This window comes from Thermobia domestica, chromosome 7 (assembly GCF_964235325.1).
Source record: "Thermobia domestica chromosome 7, izTheDome1.hap1.1, whole genome shotgun sequence".
NCBI lineage: Eukaryota > Metazoa > Arthropoda > Insecta > Zygentoma > Lepismatidae > Thermobia > Thermobia domestica.
Genome location: NC_137460.1, coordinates 113,900,274 through 113,921,836, shown reverse-complemented (window position 1 = coordinate 113,921,836; position 21,563 = coordinate 113,900,274). Strand labels below are relative to the sequence as shown.

At 36.8% G+C, this 21,563-nt stretch overlaps 1 protein-coding gene across 1 annotated transcript; it reads left to right on the top strand.

The window, feature by feature from the left end:
- The first annotated feature begins 240 nt into the window (after positions 1-240).
- eIF3k (eukaryotic translation initiation factor 3 subunit k) lies at positions 241-19,707 on the top strand. The gene is made up of 4 exons (XM_081765180.1): positions 241-426; positions 8,087-8,306; positions 12,747-12,966; positions 19,479-19,707. The coding sequence occupies exons 1-4, from the start codon at positions 368-370 to the stop codon at positions 19,634-19,636; spliced, it is 657 nt and encodes a 218-aa protein (XP_081621306.1). The 5' UTR covers positions 241-367; the 3' UTR covers positions 19,637-19,707.
- The last annotated feature ends 1,856 nt before the right edge of the window (positions 19,708-21,563 follow it).

The following is a 21,563-nucleotide window of genomic DNA, read 5'->3' as shown; positions in this document are numbered from 1 at the left end:
CTTTAAGGAATTGACTCTACTGGGATAGCAGGAGACATCCTACTGATCACCGATGTCTTTACTTGAAACTTAGTGATGGGACCCATATTACTGGGCAAAGTTTTAATGATTGTAAGCATAGCCATTCTTCAGTTGAAGATAACTGTATACTATAATTGATATGGAATGAGGCTATCGATCATTCTTCTCAATTATTTTTCTTCTGCAACTGCTCAACGGCATTGGATGAAAAGAACATTGTTCTATAAAAAAAATGAAGAAGTTTCGTGCGAGCGTAATTGTTTTGTTACCAATAAACTGAATACCATATGCTAGGAGATACGTTATAAGAAAAAATCAAGTATTGTTTCAAAGCAATATCATCAAAATGAGTTCCGCAGAAGCTATTAGACAGACTGTTGCGTCTATGTTGAAAGGAATTGAACGGTAAGTGTTAAGATATCTTATGTAGAAATTGAAATACAACGGTACTTGGCAGCAGTTTTTATTTGGTAGGTCACTGAATTACATTTCTGTAAGCATATGAAATAAATTCTATATCCTAGGTTTCTCCTAAGCAATGAGAAGAGTTGAACTTAGGTATACAATGCAGATGTCATCTGCGTGCAGTTTTACTACACGGATCCATAGTAGGAGTAGGGGTAGGAACGGGTTAGAAGCCCCGCAGGGGTTCGTTGGATTCTGTTCTCGACATAAAATGGGTAAATTAAAGACTTCCCTAAATTTTTACGTGCCTTGTACAATCTGTAAATCCGCACAGTAAAACTGCACCGTCATCTGTTTAACGGGTTATCTTCCGTTCTTGTTTTTAAAAATAGGGATATAGTATACATGAAGCTGCATCAGTTCCCGAAGGAGCAGGACGCTTATACTTTTAGGGAATTATTCATTGAGTATGTACGAACTTACAAAGGGGGTAACAAGGCGACTTTTATTTACTTATCGACTGATACGAAAATAAAAAAGAGCGTACCTGTACTTTATATCTGTATGTGTAGTGCCCTTATACTTTATCTATGACTATGTGTGTGTGGGGGGGGGGATTTAACGCATATCGCATGTCTTGTGCACATGGATACTTCTTACTATTGCACTACGTAGAAAGTTTATGGTATTTCATATAGAAGTGGTAATAGAGCACAGAAGAAACGCAGATCAGGGGGTTCTTATGTATACTATTACCTTTTTAAAATTTACAGGAAAGATATGGATAATTTGATCGTTTGTGTGCTTGATAATATATAAGAGTGTCGAAAAATCTGTTTATTTGTTATATATAAGCAATTATAAACATGGGACTATACGACGAGCGGACGGAGCTGCTTGGCGCAAGGTAACCGAACAGCTGCATTGTGGGAAAGAAACTAGCATTTGTGTTATCAACATGGCGAATGTACAAGGGCAATGAACTAACAGTTTTAACATTTGTAAAGCAATACGTTGATAACGAGCAAAATCTTTTAAAAGTTTGTGAAGAGCACGGATTAATGAACCTAATAACAAATTGCAAAAAGTGTGTAAAGGAGATAATACCAAAAAAAAAAAAAAAAAAAGTGTCGAAAGCGGAAGCCCAAATTCGGAATAAATGCCGGAATTACTGTTTTATCCTCGTACTGGTTTACTTTTGGCGCATAAATAGAGAGAATTGTTGAATAATTATACTTCTGTCACTAATTTCCACTGGACGACAGGAAAATATCTCACTTGGCATAGATAAAATTCAAGGGAGTTACCAAAAGTAAGGGTTAAGTTCCAAAATTTAATTCAAATAGTATTAAATATTAGGGAGTGAAAGCGGGTTAGAGCCCCGCTTGGCATGTTGTTTTGTCTTTACTACAGTTACATAGGAAGGGAAACCTGTGTTCTAGAATCTTGCCGCCACGTTTGTTATGTTACGTACCATTGCATGGAAAAGTGTAACTTTCTCCATGTTTCTTTACAGTTATTTGCTTAACACGTTTTCTGCAATTTATTTTTAGATTTATTAAGCCATGACTTTTACCTACTTTTAATGGATTTTCTTGATTATCACCTTATTGTTTCACAAACTGTAATAATGTTTCCTCCTATCCAGGCCAGCATGTCTGTATACTTGCAACCATGATTATGAAAGAAATGCTCATTATATTCCCTAAATCCTACCATGTAGTAACCTTGCGCCAGGTAGTTCCCTCCGCTTGCGAAATAGTTCCATGGTTAGAACCGTATATAGAAGAAAATAAACACAACTTTCGCTCTACTTATAGATTATCAAGCACACGAACGAGCAAAATTATTCATTTCATTCCGGTAAATTTTCAAAGTTTCGCTAGAAACGGGCGACCAACTTTAAAACTTTACCCAAATACGACTTCCGGATGTGTGACATAAAAACTACAGTGCAAAAATAGAAACCAACCTGAGATAGATGGCCACAAATAAGCAGTATTAAATTTTACGTGTAAATCTTCCAAAATGTGGTTCGCCAAAACTACACCAATACCGCTTTTTTTTTTTTTTTTTTTTTTTTTTTTTTTTTTTTTTTTTTTTTTGAGGCCACAGTTTTATAAGATTTACGGAAGAAATATGAATTCTGATTTCGAAAGAGGAACATATAGGAAATCGGAATATATGTATATCTTACTTGTAGCATGCGTAAAACGCGGGTATATCTGGCTAATGTTTAGTTGAGGGGGCTATCGTTTTTTCGAATCAAAAACATGATTACGATTTCGCTTATTTTTTCTTAATATTAGGTTAGATTTTAAACATTTGACTCCCTCCATCTAAACAGAAACCGAAGTCATGATCCTTATAGATCGAAATATCCGAAAGGTATCCAAAAAGTGTTGAGAATAGTGTTAAGGTATTGCGGATCTGATGGATGTCAAGTTCAAATATTAAAGAACATTAAAACAGCAATTTAAATTACCTGATATCTGAAAAAATAAAAAAAAAAAAAAAAAAAAAAAAAAATAGGATTTCAAGCAATTCCCAGTCTTCAGTTCCTCTTATTTCTAGTTTATAAGAAAAGAATATAACTAAATATTTGCAAGAGTGTAAGTTACTCAAGTGTGATGTAATGTCAGAAATGCATCGAGCATCTGACATTAACAAAGAGAAATGAATCAGTTAATGGCTGAACACGGCATGGGGATAATTTTGGATTGGGGGGGGGGGGGAGGAACAATGTCTTGGTTAAAATTTGTACTTTTTTTTTTTTTTTTTTTGCTATATTTTCTGTATCTTTTGTTTGTTCAGGTTAGGTTAAGTTAGCACGGTTCGTAGAGATCGACTTTCTTGCTTTTTTTTTTTTTTTTAAAGGTCAATTTGAATTAATACTTAACTAACTCTATGACCTATTGAACTCGAAAGTTCAATGCCGCATTTACAAAAGCCCTCCACTGACTTCTATTCTTAGCTAACTGGATTTAGTTTCTACTTTCTATTCCTATTTCTGCGATATCTATCTTAATGTTATCCTCTCACCTGGGCCTAGGCCTTCTTAATGATGTAGGGTGTCTACTGATACTGGAAATATACTGGAATTTTGATCCACATACTGGAAAAATCATGAAACTGGTAATTTGTCATCAATACTCTTTTGTAATTGTTTTAATTACAAACAGAAACAATTTTGTATCCATTGAAATTGTAAATTTTTCCAAAGCAAAAGTTGTATACATTTTGTAATTAAACATTTAAAGCAATGGGTGGAGTGGAGGGCTGTGAAGGGAATTGGAAAAATGTTTAAAAAATCATTGTATTAAAAAAATCAAAGTATTCTCATTCGTATTGTATTAATTGTCATTGTATTAAAGTAAACCCGTAAAGTCATTGTATTAAAAGCTAAAAAAAAAAAAAAAAATAAAAATAAAAATAAAAAATCAAATAATCTTTTGATGGTAAAACAATTACAAACTTGAAATCAAGATTGTGATTATTTGTAAAGAACTTTAAAAAAATTATTGTGTTAGGTACATGAATTTTGCTGATAGATATACTGAATATACTGGAAATATACTGGAATTTTGAAAATGAAACTCAGTAGACACCCTGTGATCGTTTTCCAATTAGACTTCCAGTTAAGACTTTGAAAGCTTTCCAAACCTTCCTCCATCCAGGCTACATGACCTGCTTACCTGAGCCTCCTAGATTTGATGACCCTGACAATGTTTGGTAAACCGCATAAATTATGTAGTTCCTCGTTATGAAGTTTCCGCCATTCTCCATTCCCGTTCCTCTTAGGTCCGAATATTCGTTTCAGGATCTTGTTCTCAAATAGTTTCAGTCTACGTTCTTCCGTTAGAGTAACCGATCATGTTTCGCAACCATACAGAACAACAGGAATGATTCTTCAAATTCCTCGACAGGATTCGCGACAAGAGATTTTGACCTGAATAATAACACGAATTCCCTGCTTTTATTCTACATTTAATTTCTGCGTGACAAATGCGATACGTCTGCCGATTCACTCACGAAGGACTCTTGATAGAATACGTTGTACTGATCTTTACATACTTTTAATATAATTGTCTAATTGTCAAGAGTTATTTGAGAAGGACAAAAAGATAAACAGTTGCACAAGTGAAACTATTATACAGAATTACATATGGACAATTTCAAAGTACTGCAGAGTACAGAAGAACTAATTAAGTCCAAGTTAGTTCACTACGACTTTTATTAGTCTAAGTTAAAGAAATACAAATTGCCAGGACGAGCATAGACACGTTCTTCACGTATTGTTCCCCTTTGCTAGATGACAGGATTTGTTTTTCTACTTAAGGGATGAGCGGAAACAGGTAGGCACAAATTGTAGGATCAATGAAAGCGTAGAGATATGACTACATAGTAGGCGACCAGCAGAAAACTTAATACAAAGTAAGACACTTCTTTCTTTTCACTCAAGTGACGTTCAGGCTGCCTGCTTCAACACGTTCTTTAGTCCTATTTTAAGTTACTACTGCAGCGCTATTTATTGTTTTACATAGTACTATAATTGTCCTTACACGTCAGAAGATTAAAACAGCACTGGCGTAAGACGCGCTAGTTAGTCATTGTCACTTGCAATACATTACATGCATGAAAGTAGCCTGTTCAGTGAGGGGGCAAACAGGACTTGTGCCTCGGGCGCAAAACTGAGTAAATATTTATTTTACTATAAGGCAGGGAAAGGAGTTCTAGCAAACTAAAGATTATAAAAAATACCTCAGAAACTTAACAGGGCAACAGCGACCCACAACTTTAGGATTATATTCATAGAGCATGAGTTACCGTCAAAGCTATCTTTTGAGGACTGTAAAAACCTTTGCAGCCTAAAGAACCCGCAAAGTTAAATTTCAGTTCCAGCTTTTGTGTTTTCATTTAACTTACTTGTATTTAAGAGATTTGCAGAATATCCGAGCATAATACTCGTGACAACAGCTTGACTTTTTGTCATAATTAAATATTCTGTTTAAAGCAACAGACTTTTGATTCATCTGCACATATGCATGTTCCGATATAATTCCAAAAACGTGGTTTGCAGTTATTATGATAAGACTATAAGAATATGTCAGGCATGCTACTCTCAGATTATTTGGCAATCAAATACTAATTAGTTCGGTGTTTTATCGTGTACTAAAAATTAAATTATGTACTGCAATTTTGAAATCAAGCTTTACCACTGAAGAAAGAATGGAATAGGGGAATTACTATATGATGCCAATATTAGGTATAGTCGGGGAGCGTTTTGGTTTGGTTGAGGGGGGGGGAAGCAAAGGCGAGTTCTTGCCCCGGGCGACAACTAGCCTAGTTGCGTCGCTGAGCCTCTTCGATTTTTTTAATGGTACATGGACTACAGTTCTTAGAAAGAATTAGATAGTAATGTCGTTTTATATTATATATGTTACAGCTAGACTACTAAAACATAGGGTAAGAACATACTTGGTGTAAAATAGAAATCGCAAAGTTAGAAGTTGAGAGGGAGGTAATCTCCCTATTCCCAAGCAGTATTCTTAATAGCAATAACACAAGCGTTCTGCTTATTTATGTCTATTACTGTGTAAAATGGTGAACTTCGCACATTAACTCGTGGAACAAGTTCTGTAAGTTCCCCGAAAATATGTTGACCACGGAAGTAGACCTTTTTATATACTTCTTGAACTGTAGTTATAAAGTTTATCTCCCACATAAATAAGTTCCTTCGTACACAATAAGTTTCGTTTTGACTTAATAAATTTTATCCAGAAATTTTCTAAATCTTAGCAACTACATGAAAGGCATCTATATCACATAAATACGTTCTAGTCATGACGTGAACTCGATATCTCTTTTGTTCCCGATATTTTCCTTTTCCTGTTTTTAGTCCTGTTGTTGTATGTCGCTTTAATTTTCTCTCGTATTCAAAAACTAAATTATTTTGCTTAATTCTTCTTAGTTCAGAACTCAGTAGGGGTGATCGAATTCTCTATATGATCTCACTTACCCTGCTCAGTATTCGAATCACATTAACATTCTTCACCTAAATAAATCCTGGTTCAAATGGAAACCAAAAAAAGCATTACAAATAAATAAGGAACTAAAACTATTATGTAAGCTTAAGCTCTTGAACTGGCAACATTGATGTATTTAAAACGTGATAGGTCATATTCAGTGATAAGTCTTTCTCAACAGTCACTTTATGTCAACATCTTGCTTTTCACATGCAAGGATTCAGAATTACCTTTTGATGATTAGGCTATTTTTGTGGGAAAAATGTGGCGATGTTCGTTGGTGAAATTACAAGAGATCGACAAAGATTGTTAAATAAAAGTTACGTTTACCTGTTATTTGTTGAAGTTTAGCGTCACTTTTCACGACCAAGGCTATATGAGATATTTGCCCACACTTTAAGGTGGAATCCGAACCATCGCAATGCATTCAAATTTCAGTGCTCTTCAACTGGGAGTCGAACCAGGGACTCTGTGCACCAAAAGCAGGTGCGCTAACCATTAGAACATTGGGGAGGGCTAGGTTAACCTGTCGGAGAAAGCGTCTGAGGCCGCTGAGGAGGAGTGCTTAAGATCAGTAAGAAATACACGTCCATACCTATTGCTTTAAATAGTATTAGAAATGGGTTAATTATTTTCTTTCAATGAATGTACAGTTAGCGACAAAAATTTTCGTTTGGTAAAATTTCTTTTGGAAATAACGGTGATGGCTAGAATGTACAGGAAATTACATTCTTCTTAATTTATTGAAAACTACTCAAATTGTCCTTCGATTTTAAAGTTATTTACGAAGCTAATTTCATCAGTCGGAAAGAATTTTTGCCGCTGACTGTACAAGATATATAAAGATGCTATATTTAAGATACCATATGTGGTCCTTTTACTATCTACTTTACGGTTGTTCGTAGTGGTGTATAAATAGTATAAATATTAGTTTGTACGATTGTTTTACAAATTAAATCTTATTCAATTCAAAGTCAAAACTAAAACGGACAATTAGTATTTTCTTTTATAGAGAAGAATGAAAGTATAATGTAGACATAGGCATCTCTGACAAGGGGACGCGTCCGCCTCAATATTTTATTCTAATTTAATTTATTTACTAACGACAGATTAACATATAAATAATAATAATTATATTTATTTGGAATATCATATTTAGGCTGTGAAACGATTATAACAGAATTCTTGATATACCTTAGGGGATCCGTAAAGGTAAGCAGAAAGGCAACAAATGGAATCGAAGATAATAAACAGGTTGCGCTAGGTAGTACCATTTAAATAACTTTCTTTGATGTCCCCCCCCCCCAGTTTTACATACCAGAGACGCCAGTGAATGTAGATGAGAGGAAAATTCAAGATTTTACCTCAAATTCGTTTCTCTGGTGCTTACAGAAGCATGTACGTAAAATCTATTGTAAGACAGATAATTAAAGAATCACGCAGCTTAAAGGTAAAATATTTATAACTGGGTGCATAAACATGAATCCATAGCATGTTATAGTCTCACAAAATATACGTATGTTAACAATATTTATTACAGTTTGTTACTAGATTCATTTAAATTTCACTTGTGAGCGTTCTTCCTGTGACATGAGATTTATGTTGTTTGTTTCATAAATTTATTTCTTTTGCAGTTATAATCCAGAGAACTTACCGACCTTGGAAAGATATGTTGAGATCCAGGCCCGTGAAAATGCTTATGATTTGGAAGCCAACCTGGGAGTTCTGAAACTCTACCAGTTTAATCCACAAGCTTACAAGTTGGATATTACTTGCAAAATACTTCTGAAGGCAATGACTAATTTTCCACATACTGACTTTGTTCTTTGCAAGTGTTTGTTGACACAGCAGCAGGTATGGCTATTATTATTTAATTTTAAGCAAGTATTTCTGATAGTGTCCACTTTTTTTACTCTCTCTCTAAACTTCGTTGCTGTTGGTCACAAAGCTGACGATCCAAGTGGAAGTTCTTTGAGTGTAAGAAACCGTTATGTCATAAGCAAAATGCCATGCAATAAGTCGTACTGTTGGTGCTTGATTATCTTACTGGAGGGAAATGAGAGATAGACGGCAGTCTACGTCTCGTAATGGAATGATCCTGAGCCTGAGCTTTGAACCCTGTAATATTGAGTCCTTTTTAGCACGTAGGTAAAGATATGTAGGTTAATATCGTGTTCTTTATATTATTATTATATCTTTTCCTTCATGAAATAATGATTTTTTTCATACTCTTAAGTTCTTTCTTCACCATTCACTTGTTTGTGCTTACGATCTCAAAACAAAGGTAAAATTACAATGGTAAATTTGACACTCGACTGGCGGACATACGAACTCTGTTTCCCTATCTGTCAGGCGGATGCTATACTAATTGAACCACCAGTATTGTGACTAGTCTTGCCTATTTTTACAAACAGGAGAGCTGGCTTATAGGACAGTCATCGGTCCCACCTAAAAAGTGCAAAGAACACGAAAAAGGTACTTGATTCATATATTTATTTAAAACGCTGATAGTATATCACAATGTAACTTGTAACGCCTTCAATACTCCTGACTAATGCACTCAAATATCATGTGTGATGGTTGTATTCAACCAGTCTCTTTCAACATATTGATCATCTTCTCTTGCTTTCCTCAGAGAGTGTCACGTGGCCCTATATTCTACCATGGCGCCCACCTGATCACTTCACATCTTTCACTTTGCTCTTTAATTTTTATAATTCCTACCTCCTTCGCTCTTTATCTGATGAAATATTTCATCGAAAGTGGTTTAGGGAAAGGGGAAAAAAAGGTGAGATATTAACTCTTTCGCTGCCAACTTGATTTCAGTACCCCAACCCTATGTGTGCCACCTACACTTTTGCAACATTTAGCCCTTTGCAAAAAACTAGCTACAGCTAGCGGAAACCAAGCATACTACAGAAAATGACCACGCCAACACTGTGTGGTATCAGAGTATAGAAGCTCTATACCTGCGTGCCATTTTACAGAGAATGTCTACAATGAGAACTACCTCTTGACGCCAAATGGCGTCAATGGCATACATTAATTGATACGAATGACGCCATATGGCCTCAAATGGCAGCGAACGAGTTAAACAACAGAAAAGCAACTGTGAAGGGTCCAAGTAGGCGGCGCCATCTTGAAAGGTAGATTCTTCTGATAATGTAGCCTGGTTAAACATAGAGAGAGTTTAATGGCAGAAGGTAAGACTAGTGGGATAGTTGGCTGTGCAGGAGAGCGATGAAGTAATTAATGAAGTCGTTTACAAACAAACAAACAAACAAACAAACAAAAAAAAATGAATAATGAAATTGAAAATGAAAGGTAATATAGAATGAAAATTATGTGGGAAAATATTACAGGCATAAAAATACATGGACACATACCGGTATTTTAAAAGTTAGGTGTTAGAGTATCAATAATATAGCTTGTGTGGATCGAAAGACAGGTTCTAGTTTCGCCTACCTAGACGGGCGAAAGGATCAGGAAAGGCTTTTTGATTTTATGAGGAGGTGAGTATTTTACCATCTGTTTCCTTCCCGGGTTCTTGTCTGGGTTTTGTTTTTGCTGGGTTCTCCTGTTTCCTCTCACTTTCTTCGTTCCACCATTTCATTCATCTCTCATCACTGTCTTCCTTAACCTAATCGGCATAAGCGTTTGACGTAAAATTCAAAGATTTCATTTGATTTTCAATGACCTAGACTCCAATAAAAGCAACTTGGTTGATTTTTTACAAATGGAGGAGGAAGGGACGAATTTTGAGGGGAAATAAATCACGTGACAGTTTTCTTCCTACAAGCAATTATTGTATGTGTGTGTGTGAGTGTACACGAAAATAGAATTATACTAAACAGAAAAGAATAATGAACTATTTTTATGTTGGAAAAAGTAAAAATCAAGCGTAGAAGAACGATTCATTGAATTTCACATCCCCCTCCCCCACCACAGTACCATGTTATATGTACACCATTTTCTTCAGTATTGTCGTAGAATAAACCAAAACAAGAATTATAATTTTACACCAATTCAGTGAAAAGATATCTTATCTTACATGAAACGTCCAGAAAGTAAACGTAATTTTCGTTAAAAAAAATCGAACTTTTGCCTCGCTCCTATTCTACACACATAACGAACAAGTACTTTTGTAGGATATTAGCGTGTAGTGGACTACTTCATTGTTTCGCATACCAATTTATGACGTACCCCAAAGGAGGAGGGGATGCCCCCAAAGAAACTGATTAAAAAAAAAAAAAACACGAATATTACCCTTTTCTCTCTCCGCCGTGGTACCCCCTACATACATATCTTTGGTAAGTTTCATCCTTCACGAACACTAACTTGATAGGAAATTTATCTTCGTGCCTCAATTAGAGGCTGAGCTATTAAGGTTTAAATCCATGACGCAGGGTTGCGTCAATAGGCGTTTAAAGGTTAACCTACAATATTTATTGATTCTTAAACACTATTTAATTATGTTGTAAGTTCACGCGAAACGAAAATTAAATTTTTAAAATTGATTTTCTATTGATCTACCTGTTACCGTAAGGTTAGGAATAAAATTTCTGAATTTTCGGCATCTATGATCATGTTAACCCATCAAGTATAAGGGATTACGTCGCTCTGCAATCACATTGCCCGGGAAATCGGGTACAAATAAAGGAATGAGGAAGGAAAACCCTAGGACCATTATGTGAGGTACCAGCCAGGCATTATCCTGGTGTGAATGAGGGAAAGTTCACTCAGAATGACTGGCTTGAAAAGGTATTCACACTTTTTTGACCGAGAGTATCCATACTTTAAATCCAATCCGGGATCGCTTACACCGAAGGCAAGAGCATTAGCGACTACAATACGCGGGACTACTAAGTAATCTATTGTATCCTTTTTTTTTTTTTAATTTTTTTTTAATATCCTAGTTTAAGAAGTTTAATATGAACATACATCAGAAACTTATATAAAAGTATTGAGCCTTTCGAGGTCAGTATTTAGAATACATTTATTGTTGTTTAAAAATAATATTATAAAAGCACATATGCTCTTTTTGTTCGATGATCTATTTTTTGGCAATATCATAATCCCCCGTTGCTGTAGAATTGGTGTGGTTTCTGGCCAAAAACTTATCACGCGTGGTTTTCACAAGTTTCTTTTGAAATTAACTTAATACCGTTCAGGAAGTTGTGCAGATACCGAAACAAATGAGTGACGGTGCAAGGTCCAGGCTATATGGTGGATAATCAATTTCTGATGCGGTCTGGCGTTGTCAGCATGGTATAAGACACCCTTTCTATTGACCACTTTGAATAATTTCTTGAATTGCTAGGTGCACTTGATGTAATTGTAAAACAATACAGATCCGAGTCTATCGTACTGGGTGGCGGCAGTAGCTCGTGATGTATGATTCACTTCCTATCCAACCAAATAAACAGCATAACGTTCCTGGGCATCAGTGTGGGTAGGCTTTGCCTCAGACTGTGGAGCTTCTATCGCTTCCACAACGTTATTTTTCGCACATTCTTCTAGGTTATCCACTTTTAATCACTTGTGATCAACCACTTCAGAAATGGCGTGAGGTCGTTATATTTCAATAGAAATTGGCAGGTAGAAATTCGATCGAACGCCAATACATAGATTCTGTGCGACATTACAGTGTGCCTTGTACAGGAAGCATCATCACAAAGCTCAGTTTTTGTCTTTCATTCTTGCCTACTCGCTATCTTCAGTCTTGGATCATGTATCGTCAGTATTCATTTTTTTTAAATGTTTATTTTATTTTATTTTATTTTATTTTTTATTTTTTGTACTAAACATGTTAATTATATATTTCTTTGACGGCAATATTGATGTAGTATATTATGCATATTACTCTGTGTGACAGAATGTGGGGAAAATGCATTTCTCTCTATACAAAACTGTGGGAATTGGGAAAGATCCTAGCATAACTTTTTGGACTTAAACGCTGGAAGGTTATCTAAAGTTTTGTGACAATGAGTGTATAATAATTATTTCATTCTAGTTTTCCCCGTAGTTTGGTAAAGTACTTCATATTTAAACTGAGTACGTCTATGATATCGATGAAATAAATAATAATGAAAAGAAATGCAGTTTAATTTATATAGATAGTTGGAGTAGTAATGATCAAATTTAGAGTTTTAATCATTCCAGAGCTCATATTTTCCTTGTGAGGAGAAAGGCCTGGCATATTAATTGAAGTAAAGTAAAATCATAACATCATAAATTAGCATAAACATATCAATGTGTATTTATATACCTTTATTTTTCTTCCTTTTTTTGCAGTTGAATGAGGTACCAATCAATCATATAATGTATTTGGCAGATATTCTAGAACGTTGTGACTTCGTAACGTTCTGGGATCGAGTGGTAGCAGTTCCTGAGCTATGCACTAGTATTACAGGATTTCACGATTCCATCCGAAAATTCGTTTGTCATGTGGTTGGTATTACATTCCAGACGATAGAGAAGCATCAGCTTTCTTTGCTGCTTGGTGGAATTGATGGTAAGTTGGCGATACATTCTAAGGATTTATTTATTGACTTTACTCACTAATGAAATCAATTACAGTAGCCATATACTGAGTTGGTCAAAAGTAGCTGTACAATTGTTTCACTGTTGGTTTCACGTATTAGATCGAATTTTCGCAAAGAATAATTCCAAAGCATTATTCTACAGGATGTCTCATTTAAACGCAAGTTGGAATCAGGTATACACTAACTTTTGAACGGAATGAGGTACACGTATGATACACAGATTTTTAGCTTGATCCATGTAGATATTTTTAAACATAAAAGCAGCTAATGAAGTCCACGTGTGTATATGCAGTGTTGCCAAATGTAAGTGAAAGTTTAAAAAAATTATTTACAAATATGGTAAATCTCATGTCGCACATGTGAATGGACATACAGCCCACAAATTTCAGCGCGGATTTGTGGGTTGGATTCGTAGTTACCGTAGTCGAAGAAGAACGGTTCATTTTCACCACCAGCATGTCCAGAATCTGTCATTAATGGCGTACCGACGAAAACGTGTTTTTTGAACTGTTAAGTGCAATAGCATGTGTGTTTAGATACTGTTTATCACATGGAATCATTGAAAACACTAAATAAAGACATTAAAAAAAGTAGGAAAAATAGCGCACCTTATATGCAACCCTGTGTGGAAGGAAGGGAAACGTAGCCTCACAATAGATGTTGAAAATACCCGCCATTCTCGTTCAAACAAAGATTCACACGTCTTATCAAGTTGGAAGCAACTTCACGGAGAGTTGACAGTTTCGTTTTCCTAATGGCTCTGCGGATGTTGGTTTTCAGGTCTTGTACAGTCCTTGGGTTATTTGTATACATACACGATTTGTTTTAAATATCCCCATGTAGCTCCATCTTGTAACCAACAATCACGTTCATCAGGTTCAAACATGGAAATAGATCGGGAGATTATGTCACGATACACGATATCGTCAACTGTGGTGTTGAAAAAAATTAAGGCCCAATTATTCGACGTCGTGAAATTGCACACCACACACCTATCTTCTCTGCATGAAGTGGTTGCTCGTGTAACACATGGGGATTATCCCTTGACCAATAGCGTGAATTTTGGCTATTCATATACCTGTTTAAATGGAACCTATGCTTCATCACTAAAGAAAATTTTGTCCAAAACATCGATCCCTTGCTCTTTGATGAATGATTTAAACGAACGACAGGATCTGATAGTGCGACCTTGTCTATCTGCTTCAATTCTTGCACAGCCTGTATCTTAAATGCATGTAGGTGCAGCTTTTTAAAGGCTCTGTGTTCTGTTTTTGGTAAACTTGCTTGTGCATCATATTTACGAACTGATTTTCTAGGTGATTGCGAAATGCGATGCTCAACATTCTGAATCACCTCTTCTGTAAGAACATGCGATTCTCTGTTGTGTGATTTATCACGTACAGATCCCGTTTCGCGAAATTTTGTTACTAATCGCTGAATTGTTGATATTTCCGGCACACCGCTAATTGGAAATCTTTCTTGAAACAATGCTATCACATTAGCATACGACTTTCATTCAAAAAAATGTTCAACAATAAACACCCTCTCCTCTGTGGAGTTCCTCATGGTAAACAAACCTCTCACTACGATACAACACGAAACACACCACACCAAGTAAGACGATGAACTGCACACTACCTGTTTACTTCTCCCTTTCCCTATATTTAACCTCTTACAGGGTTGCAGGGTGCATGTAAGTTACGCTATTTTTTGTACTTTTTCACTGTTTTTATTTAGTGTTTTCAATGATTCCATGTGATAAATAGTACCTAAACACACATGCTATTGCACTTAAATACAGGCAGTGTTGCCCGTGCGTAGGAAAGGAATTGAATAATTCGTAAATTGGATTTTCATTATATGTAGGGTGTCTTATAATCTTGTTAACTGTAATTTTATTTAATTATGCACGAGGTGATTTCAAAATTTTGTTTAGTAATATCAGTTATATTTGCACAATTTGTTTTGTAAGTGGTTCAAAGTTACATATATGCATCATGCAGTTATCCTTTCATAATATATATATGAGTTGAGAACTTAAGTAATGAAATGTATAAACATATGTTCTACATGCAGTCCTTGATGAGCCAAAAATGTTAATAATAAGCAAATAAATAAGTAAAATTTAATAATAATACCAATAATTTGATCACATTAATATTAATACAGATACTTCTGCTTTTATATATACACTAACCAGGGTGCCTACCCAACCATGAATAAACCGTGGATGTCGTATACCAAAAGAAAACTTGGAATAAAGCGTGAATTTCACTATCAAACCTTGAAAATCTAAACGGCATGACAAACATCTTGGCATTTGAAGGCGGCGCTCCAAGTTCCCTTTAAATGCTGCTAGCAAAAGAGAGGCCAGCGGTATTGCCACGTTTATTTTGCACACATCCACGTCTATCCCCTGCCACCTGATCGTGCTGTAGTTTGCCTGCTTACCCATAGCCACAGCTCTTTACCACTTGGCAACGTCACGCCAGAGCTTGCGTTTTATTCGTTTAGCTGAAATGCCAAGATGTTTGTCACAGGCCTTAGATAATTTACCAATTATATTTTAAGGAGCAGAACTGTGCTTTGTAACTGTTTCAAATTTAAAAGTTGGGGAGAGGAAGGGAGGTGCGCGGCGCGCTCACACACTACAGCCGCTGAGAATATAAAAGCACAAACGAGTTCAAAACTTTTTATATATAAAAATGAAAGTGACTATGTTTGTGACTTCGAACCACTTGAAGCCGAGACCGATTTCGATCAAATTTGTCACGTAGATTAGGTTCGAGCCTGAGATGGTTTATATAATTTCACTTTGATAGTACAACTTAGCGGAGGGGGGAGATGTAGAAATAAATATGAAAATGAAATACATAAGAATGAAAGTGACTACCTTTGTGACTTAATAACTCTTGAACCACTCTGCCGATCTCGATCAAATTTTCAACATAGATGAGGTTCGGACCTGGGAGTGTTTTTATCATTTCACTTTGACTGTAACTTCGGGGAGGGAGGAGTTATTTTAAAATGACCGAAATTGACCGATATTAATGTCGAATCCGTAATTTTCGGGCTCGCTGAGATGGATAATGACACTTCAGATGCCGTTTAAATCAAATTCAGCTACGCAACTTGGGGGAGGGGGACATGTATAAAAATGATCGAAAGTGATCGATATTGGTGTCGAATGCATAGTTTACGGGGTCGCGAGGTGAAGAGTGACAGTTTCGATGCCGATTAAATTTGAATTCAGCCCACAATAGTAAAATTTAATTTTTACCAAATACATGGTATAAGGAGTTGTGCATTTAAAGTTTTTTATTACAACCCATTGAAGCGGGTAATCTTAGCTAGTACATTCTAAATTTTAGTGTGAGACCTGGGTTCGATTCCCGGCGGGAGCTCATGTGGTTCGGATTCCACGTTAATCAGTAGGTCCACATCTCATCTAGCCTCGCTGCTGAACGGGACGTAAAACTCAAAGTCAAAGTCAACTAAATTTTAATGTGGCCCCGTTTCTTGTCTGTACAATTGACATCGTAAAGTTCAACGAAGAAAAGTGTAGTTATTTCACTGTGATGTATCAACCGCTGCGCCGTGCTTTGGGTCCGCTTTTCCTTGGTTTCGTACCGGGCGGTTTTTATTGTTGCGGTTAGTAAAATTTATGTAAAGGTAACTAAGAAAGTTCTGTCGAGTTTTGTGGAGGTCTGTGTTCCATTGGCCCTCACACCGTGAATTAAATGCGAATGAAGGTAAGGCGAAGGTCAGTTGTTGGTATGGGTATATCCAACATACTACCTGGTTGTGGCATTTCAATTACACCGTGAACTTACGTAAGAACAGAGTGAACATGGGACTTCCACAGAGCGTCATAAGGGCGTGTATGCTGTACGAGTTCAAACTGGGGTCAAACGCCGCTGCAGCGGGATAATCTAGGCCTTTGGTGAGTGTGTCGTGACTACGCAGACAGTGCAGCGGTGGTTTAACAAGTTTAAGGACAGTGACGGAATATTCGGTGACGCACTACGTACCGGGAGACCAACACATGTACAAAATGAAGATCTTGAGACAGCAATTGAGGCGAACAGTGTCCTGAAGTGAGGAACTGGGACTACAATTCAGTATGAGTGGAGAAACCATTCAGCAGCTCCTCCGTCAACTCGGGAAGCACTACAAGTTGGGTCGGTGGTCCCACATATGACTCCGGGCCAGAAGGTAACGCGAACAGCCATCTGTGTTTCTTTGCTGTCTCATCTGAGGAAGGAGCCATTTCTGGACAGGGTGTTGACATGTGATAAGAAGTGGGTCCTGTACGAAGCTGCACGGCACCGTCATCACTGGTTACCATCCCATGAACCGGTTCCGAAACCAGCAGACTGCTTACGGCATCGTGCATCGGGAACTGCTACCAGCTGATCAGAGCATCAATGCAACTGTGTACTGGCAGCAGTTGAGCCATGTTCAAGAAAAACTCAAAACTCTGGAACCAGCATTTCTGAATCATAAAGAAGTCCTCCTGTTACAGAACAACGCTAAGCCCCACATGGCTAGGATGACCCGGGACATCATTCTACGCCTAGGATCGGAAACACTATTGCATCTACCATACTTCCAGGACATTACACCGTCTGATTGTCACCTTTTCAATTCCTTGAACAATCACCTTAACGCACTTTATACTTTCTTCGCTTTACTACCCACCAAGTTCTACTACGGTGGAATCCATGCCCTTCCAGAACGTTGGCAGAAGGTCGTGGATGCTGGTGAGAACTATTTTTGATCTTCCAGGTACGTCTTAGATGACATATCAATGTTCGAACGTTGTGGGTGAGAAAGCGACAGAACTTTCTTGGTCACCTTATATTTATAAACTTTCTGACCGTGGAATTGAAAAATGTTGCATCATGAAAACCGTGAAAAACCCAAGAATTAGATTATTAAGTTTGAGTAGGAACCCTAATTGACAAGTACACCTCTCCAAATGAAAGTCTCAAAGACACAAACTTTATTCGAAAAACTGCAGTGTGAAATACTGAGTTCAACAGTTATTGCTCATATAAATATGCGCGAACCACACAAAGAAAGCATACACCAGGACGAACTTCGAAATAAATAAAAAAAAACTACATAATGAAATCATGTAAGTAATTTCATCCTTCTTCTTCCGTGCCAAATCACCAACGAGTATATATATATATATATATATATATATATATATATATATATATATATATATATATATATATATATATATAAAATTTAACTTTATGAGGAACGAACGGTTTCTGAGTTCAGTTCTCGGTGGGGACAATCTGTGGGAAAAGTGTAAAATCCTTTTCAGGCCGGGCAGTAAGCTTTTGTCTGGGTTTTCTTCATTTATACGAGGCAAATGGTGGGATGATAGCTAATATAAAAGATCCCAGATTGCTTCCTTTCTTCCCCACTTCCTCGGGTAATGAGATCGCCGAGGAACGTCATGCCTCACACTTGACGAACTAAAATGGCCATAGATGCCAAAAGCCCAGAATTCCTCGTAATTATCAGGATGAAACCTCATTTGAGAGACTAAAGGATTCGGGGGTGGTGGATTCCTGTGCAACTCATCTCCCGAGAGCATTCCCGGTATATTCGATGGGATGTAACTTGGAAGAATATGCTGACAAATCCACACGATTGAGGTATTTATTCTCCAGTATCTCTGTAACTTGAGCAGTTCTGTGTGAGTGTGCGTTGTCATTCAGAACCTACTCCACCACGAGGAGACGAATATAATATATCCTTCAGTAGAATACCATCTCTAGTAACGAATCCTGCGTCGAAGATATGCAGTGGTATTCTTACATTCCTCACCAGGACCCCGATACATATCATATTCACGGAGTGCTAGTGATACTATCGTACTACCATTCTGTTCACACCATGTGATATTCATAATAAATTTTCGCATCGACAACTAATAATTATTGTCGCATAGAACTTTGATTCATCAGAGAACTTCACATTGGACCATCTCCTTTGCTCCCAGCCACGACGTTCCCTGCACTATCTGGTACGACGGTGGGCGGGGAATACTGGAATACATTTTACTGGCTTCTGGAAATACAACTTAACAATTTTCAGTCGTAATGAAATTGTTCTTGGTGAACAGAAGCATTGGTGAAGGCGTGGCCAATTTGGGTTGGAGTGGCAATTTGATTTTTTCGTCAAAACTGGCCTATGTACCGATCCTATCTTTTAAACACGTTTCGCGATCTCTGTTTACATGCAGTTATTTGTTCTTGTAATATCTGCTTTCTGAAATCTGGAAATGACTTTTTGATACGCCCGTCGCACGTGCAACCTCTGTGACACTTTGACGTGGCTCATTGTTGCATTGTATATGTTAGTAGTGTCATTGAAATGACTTAGTACGAAAACCTTGCCAGATTTCAAATTGTGCAAAATTATTGCTTTCTTATTTGCTTTTATTTTCTCTTTTCAGATCAAGTATTGCAACACTGGATCAAAAAGTATGGTTGGAAAGAGTTAGACAATGGACTTGTATTCATTGCAAATCAAGACGAGAATATAAAGACAAAGAATATCACAGAAAAGATTGATTTCGAGAATGTAGCAGGAATTATGGCCGCCTGTCGATGAGCAAGTATTCGAGTTAAATAAATATGTAACAAACCCTTTTGCAAATAATATTAATAAAAAAGATTGAGTGACTTTTTGTTTTATTGTTATAATGAGTAACCTATAAGCGGATTCAGGTACACTCATACATATTCCATCCATCTGACACGCTTCACAGGAAAATAGCAACCACTGGCAGATTGATAAATAAACAGTGACATATAGTGTTAGTAGAAAAAATCGTTGTTCCATTAATTTTCTTCTTGTGTTACCAAATTTGGCGTGGATTTATAGACAAAGTAGAACAAATACTTAAAGTTTGTATTTGTTTACCTCAGAATGTTAAACAGCTTTGTGTAATCTGCGTTCTCCATTTTCTTCTATTTTCGAGTTACATATCTTTTATTGTACACTTTTCGCGAACTTTCAAATTTTCAAGAGTTCTGGATAAAAACCCAAAACCCAAATATAAATCCTCATAGTTTTGAAACTCAAGAATTAGGACAGAATATTTCGTTGCAGTGAGGTCAAGGACTACGTGTATATCAAATTTAGTCAAGATCGAATGAGTCCTTGAAATGTGCATACGATTTGCACTACACCTGTTTAACCCAATGTTGAGCCCTTATAACTTTAGAAATGGGATCTGAAACATTTTCCGGAGTAAACATTAAATGTTTCGATTCACTATCCAGTCGTATATATTTCATTAACTTTTTGAATATAATTTCATTCGCAGTTGTACAAGTGTAATATCTAATTCATTCGTTATAGATTTTCATTCATGTAGACAGTGGGCTATTGTTGACCTAGCACAACAGAAGTTGTGGTAGAATCTATGCGATCTGAATGGTTGAGCACAAATCAGTCTAAAAACTGACAAATGTATGATTGGTCAGAAAGCAAACTGGGTACCAGGGTTGATTAGCGCATCGGCATGCTATAGCGGAAACCGAAGTTCAGTTTCCTGTTCAGTCGTACATTTTTCACTTTCTGCATTTACTTTCGCAAAGTACAAAGACTATCTTGGAATAACTGTCAGTGGCGCTCGTATTTTCAAACAACGCCACAAGGCGTCTTGACAACGATGTATGCATGTAGTTCGTATTGTGTAACCATAACAATCCTCAACGTGTTTTGATTACTTGACTACGCTCAGCACCCGTGCGAAGAAGGTATGTTGATATGTTCATGGCAGGTTTTTCGAGTTATGAGTATGAATATAAAAACGGAGCAACGTATTCGATATTGTGTTTGACGCGATTTATCGGCTTCAGTGGTTTGGAGGAGATGAAGAATGCCTATAAAGAAATATGTTTAAATGAGAGGATAATATTTCGTTGACATACAACATTTGTCGAATGTCGCGTCTCAGCCACACTAACCCCACACGGTGGCCAGCTATGAACTACAGTTACTGACATAAACATTAATACTGGCGGCGTTTGTGGCAACAGTATAGGCCGTTACTTCGACAAAGAGTACAATATTGTAATAATACTGACAATGATAGCGAATAATGGTTGTAAACTTACCTAAAAATAAATATGTATGACTAAATTTTTGTAACACCTAAAAAATCTTTATCTACTCTAACCTAAGCTACCTTGCAGCCTGCTCTGTTGCTAGCTAATGAGTTGAATTAGAGCCTTTCTATTCCTGTGCCCCCTTTGCTGGCGCTGCTGTCGATGTGTGTTTTCCAGTGCCTCCCTTGAAAGAAGAGGGACAAGTTACTTTGACCGATATCCTTCAGTAGTTAAATGTGGACAGGGTTGCCATATTGACGGACTTCACCGTGCACTATCCTGTTAGCCATTCTAAGTACTCTACAACCTTCACTCGCCAAGACCAAACGACTTAATGACAAATTGGCAACACAGCCGAGGTCATTCACTTCTTTCCTCAAAGCAAAGGGATGGTTTCCTTCGTAAGATGGCGGCGGGGCTGG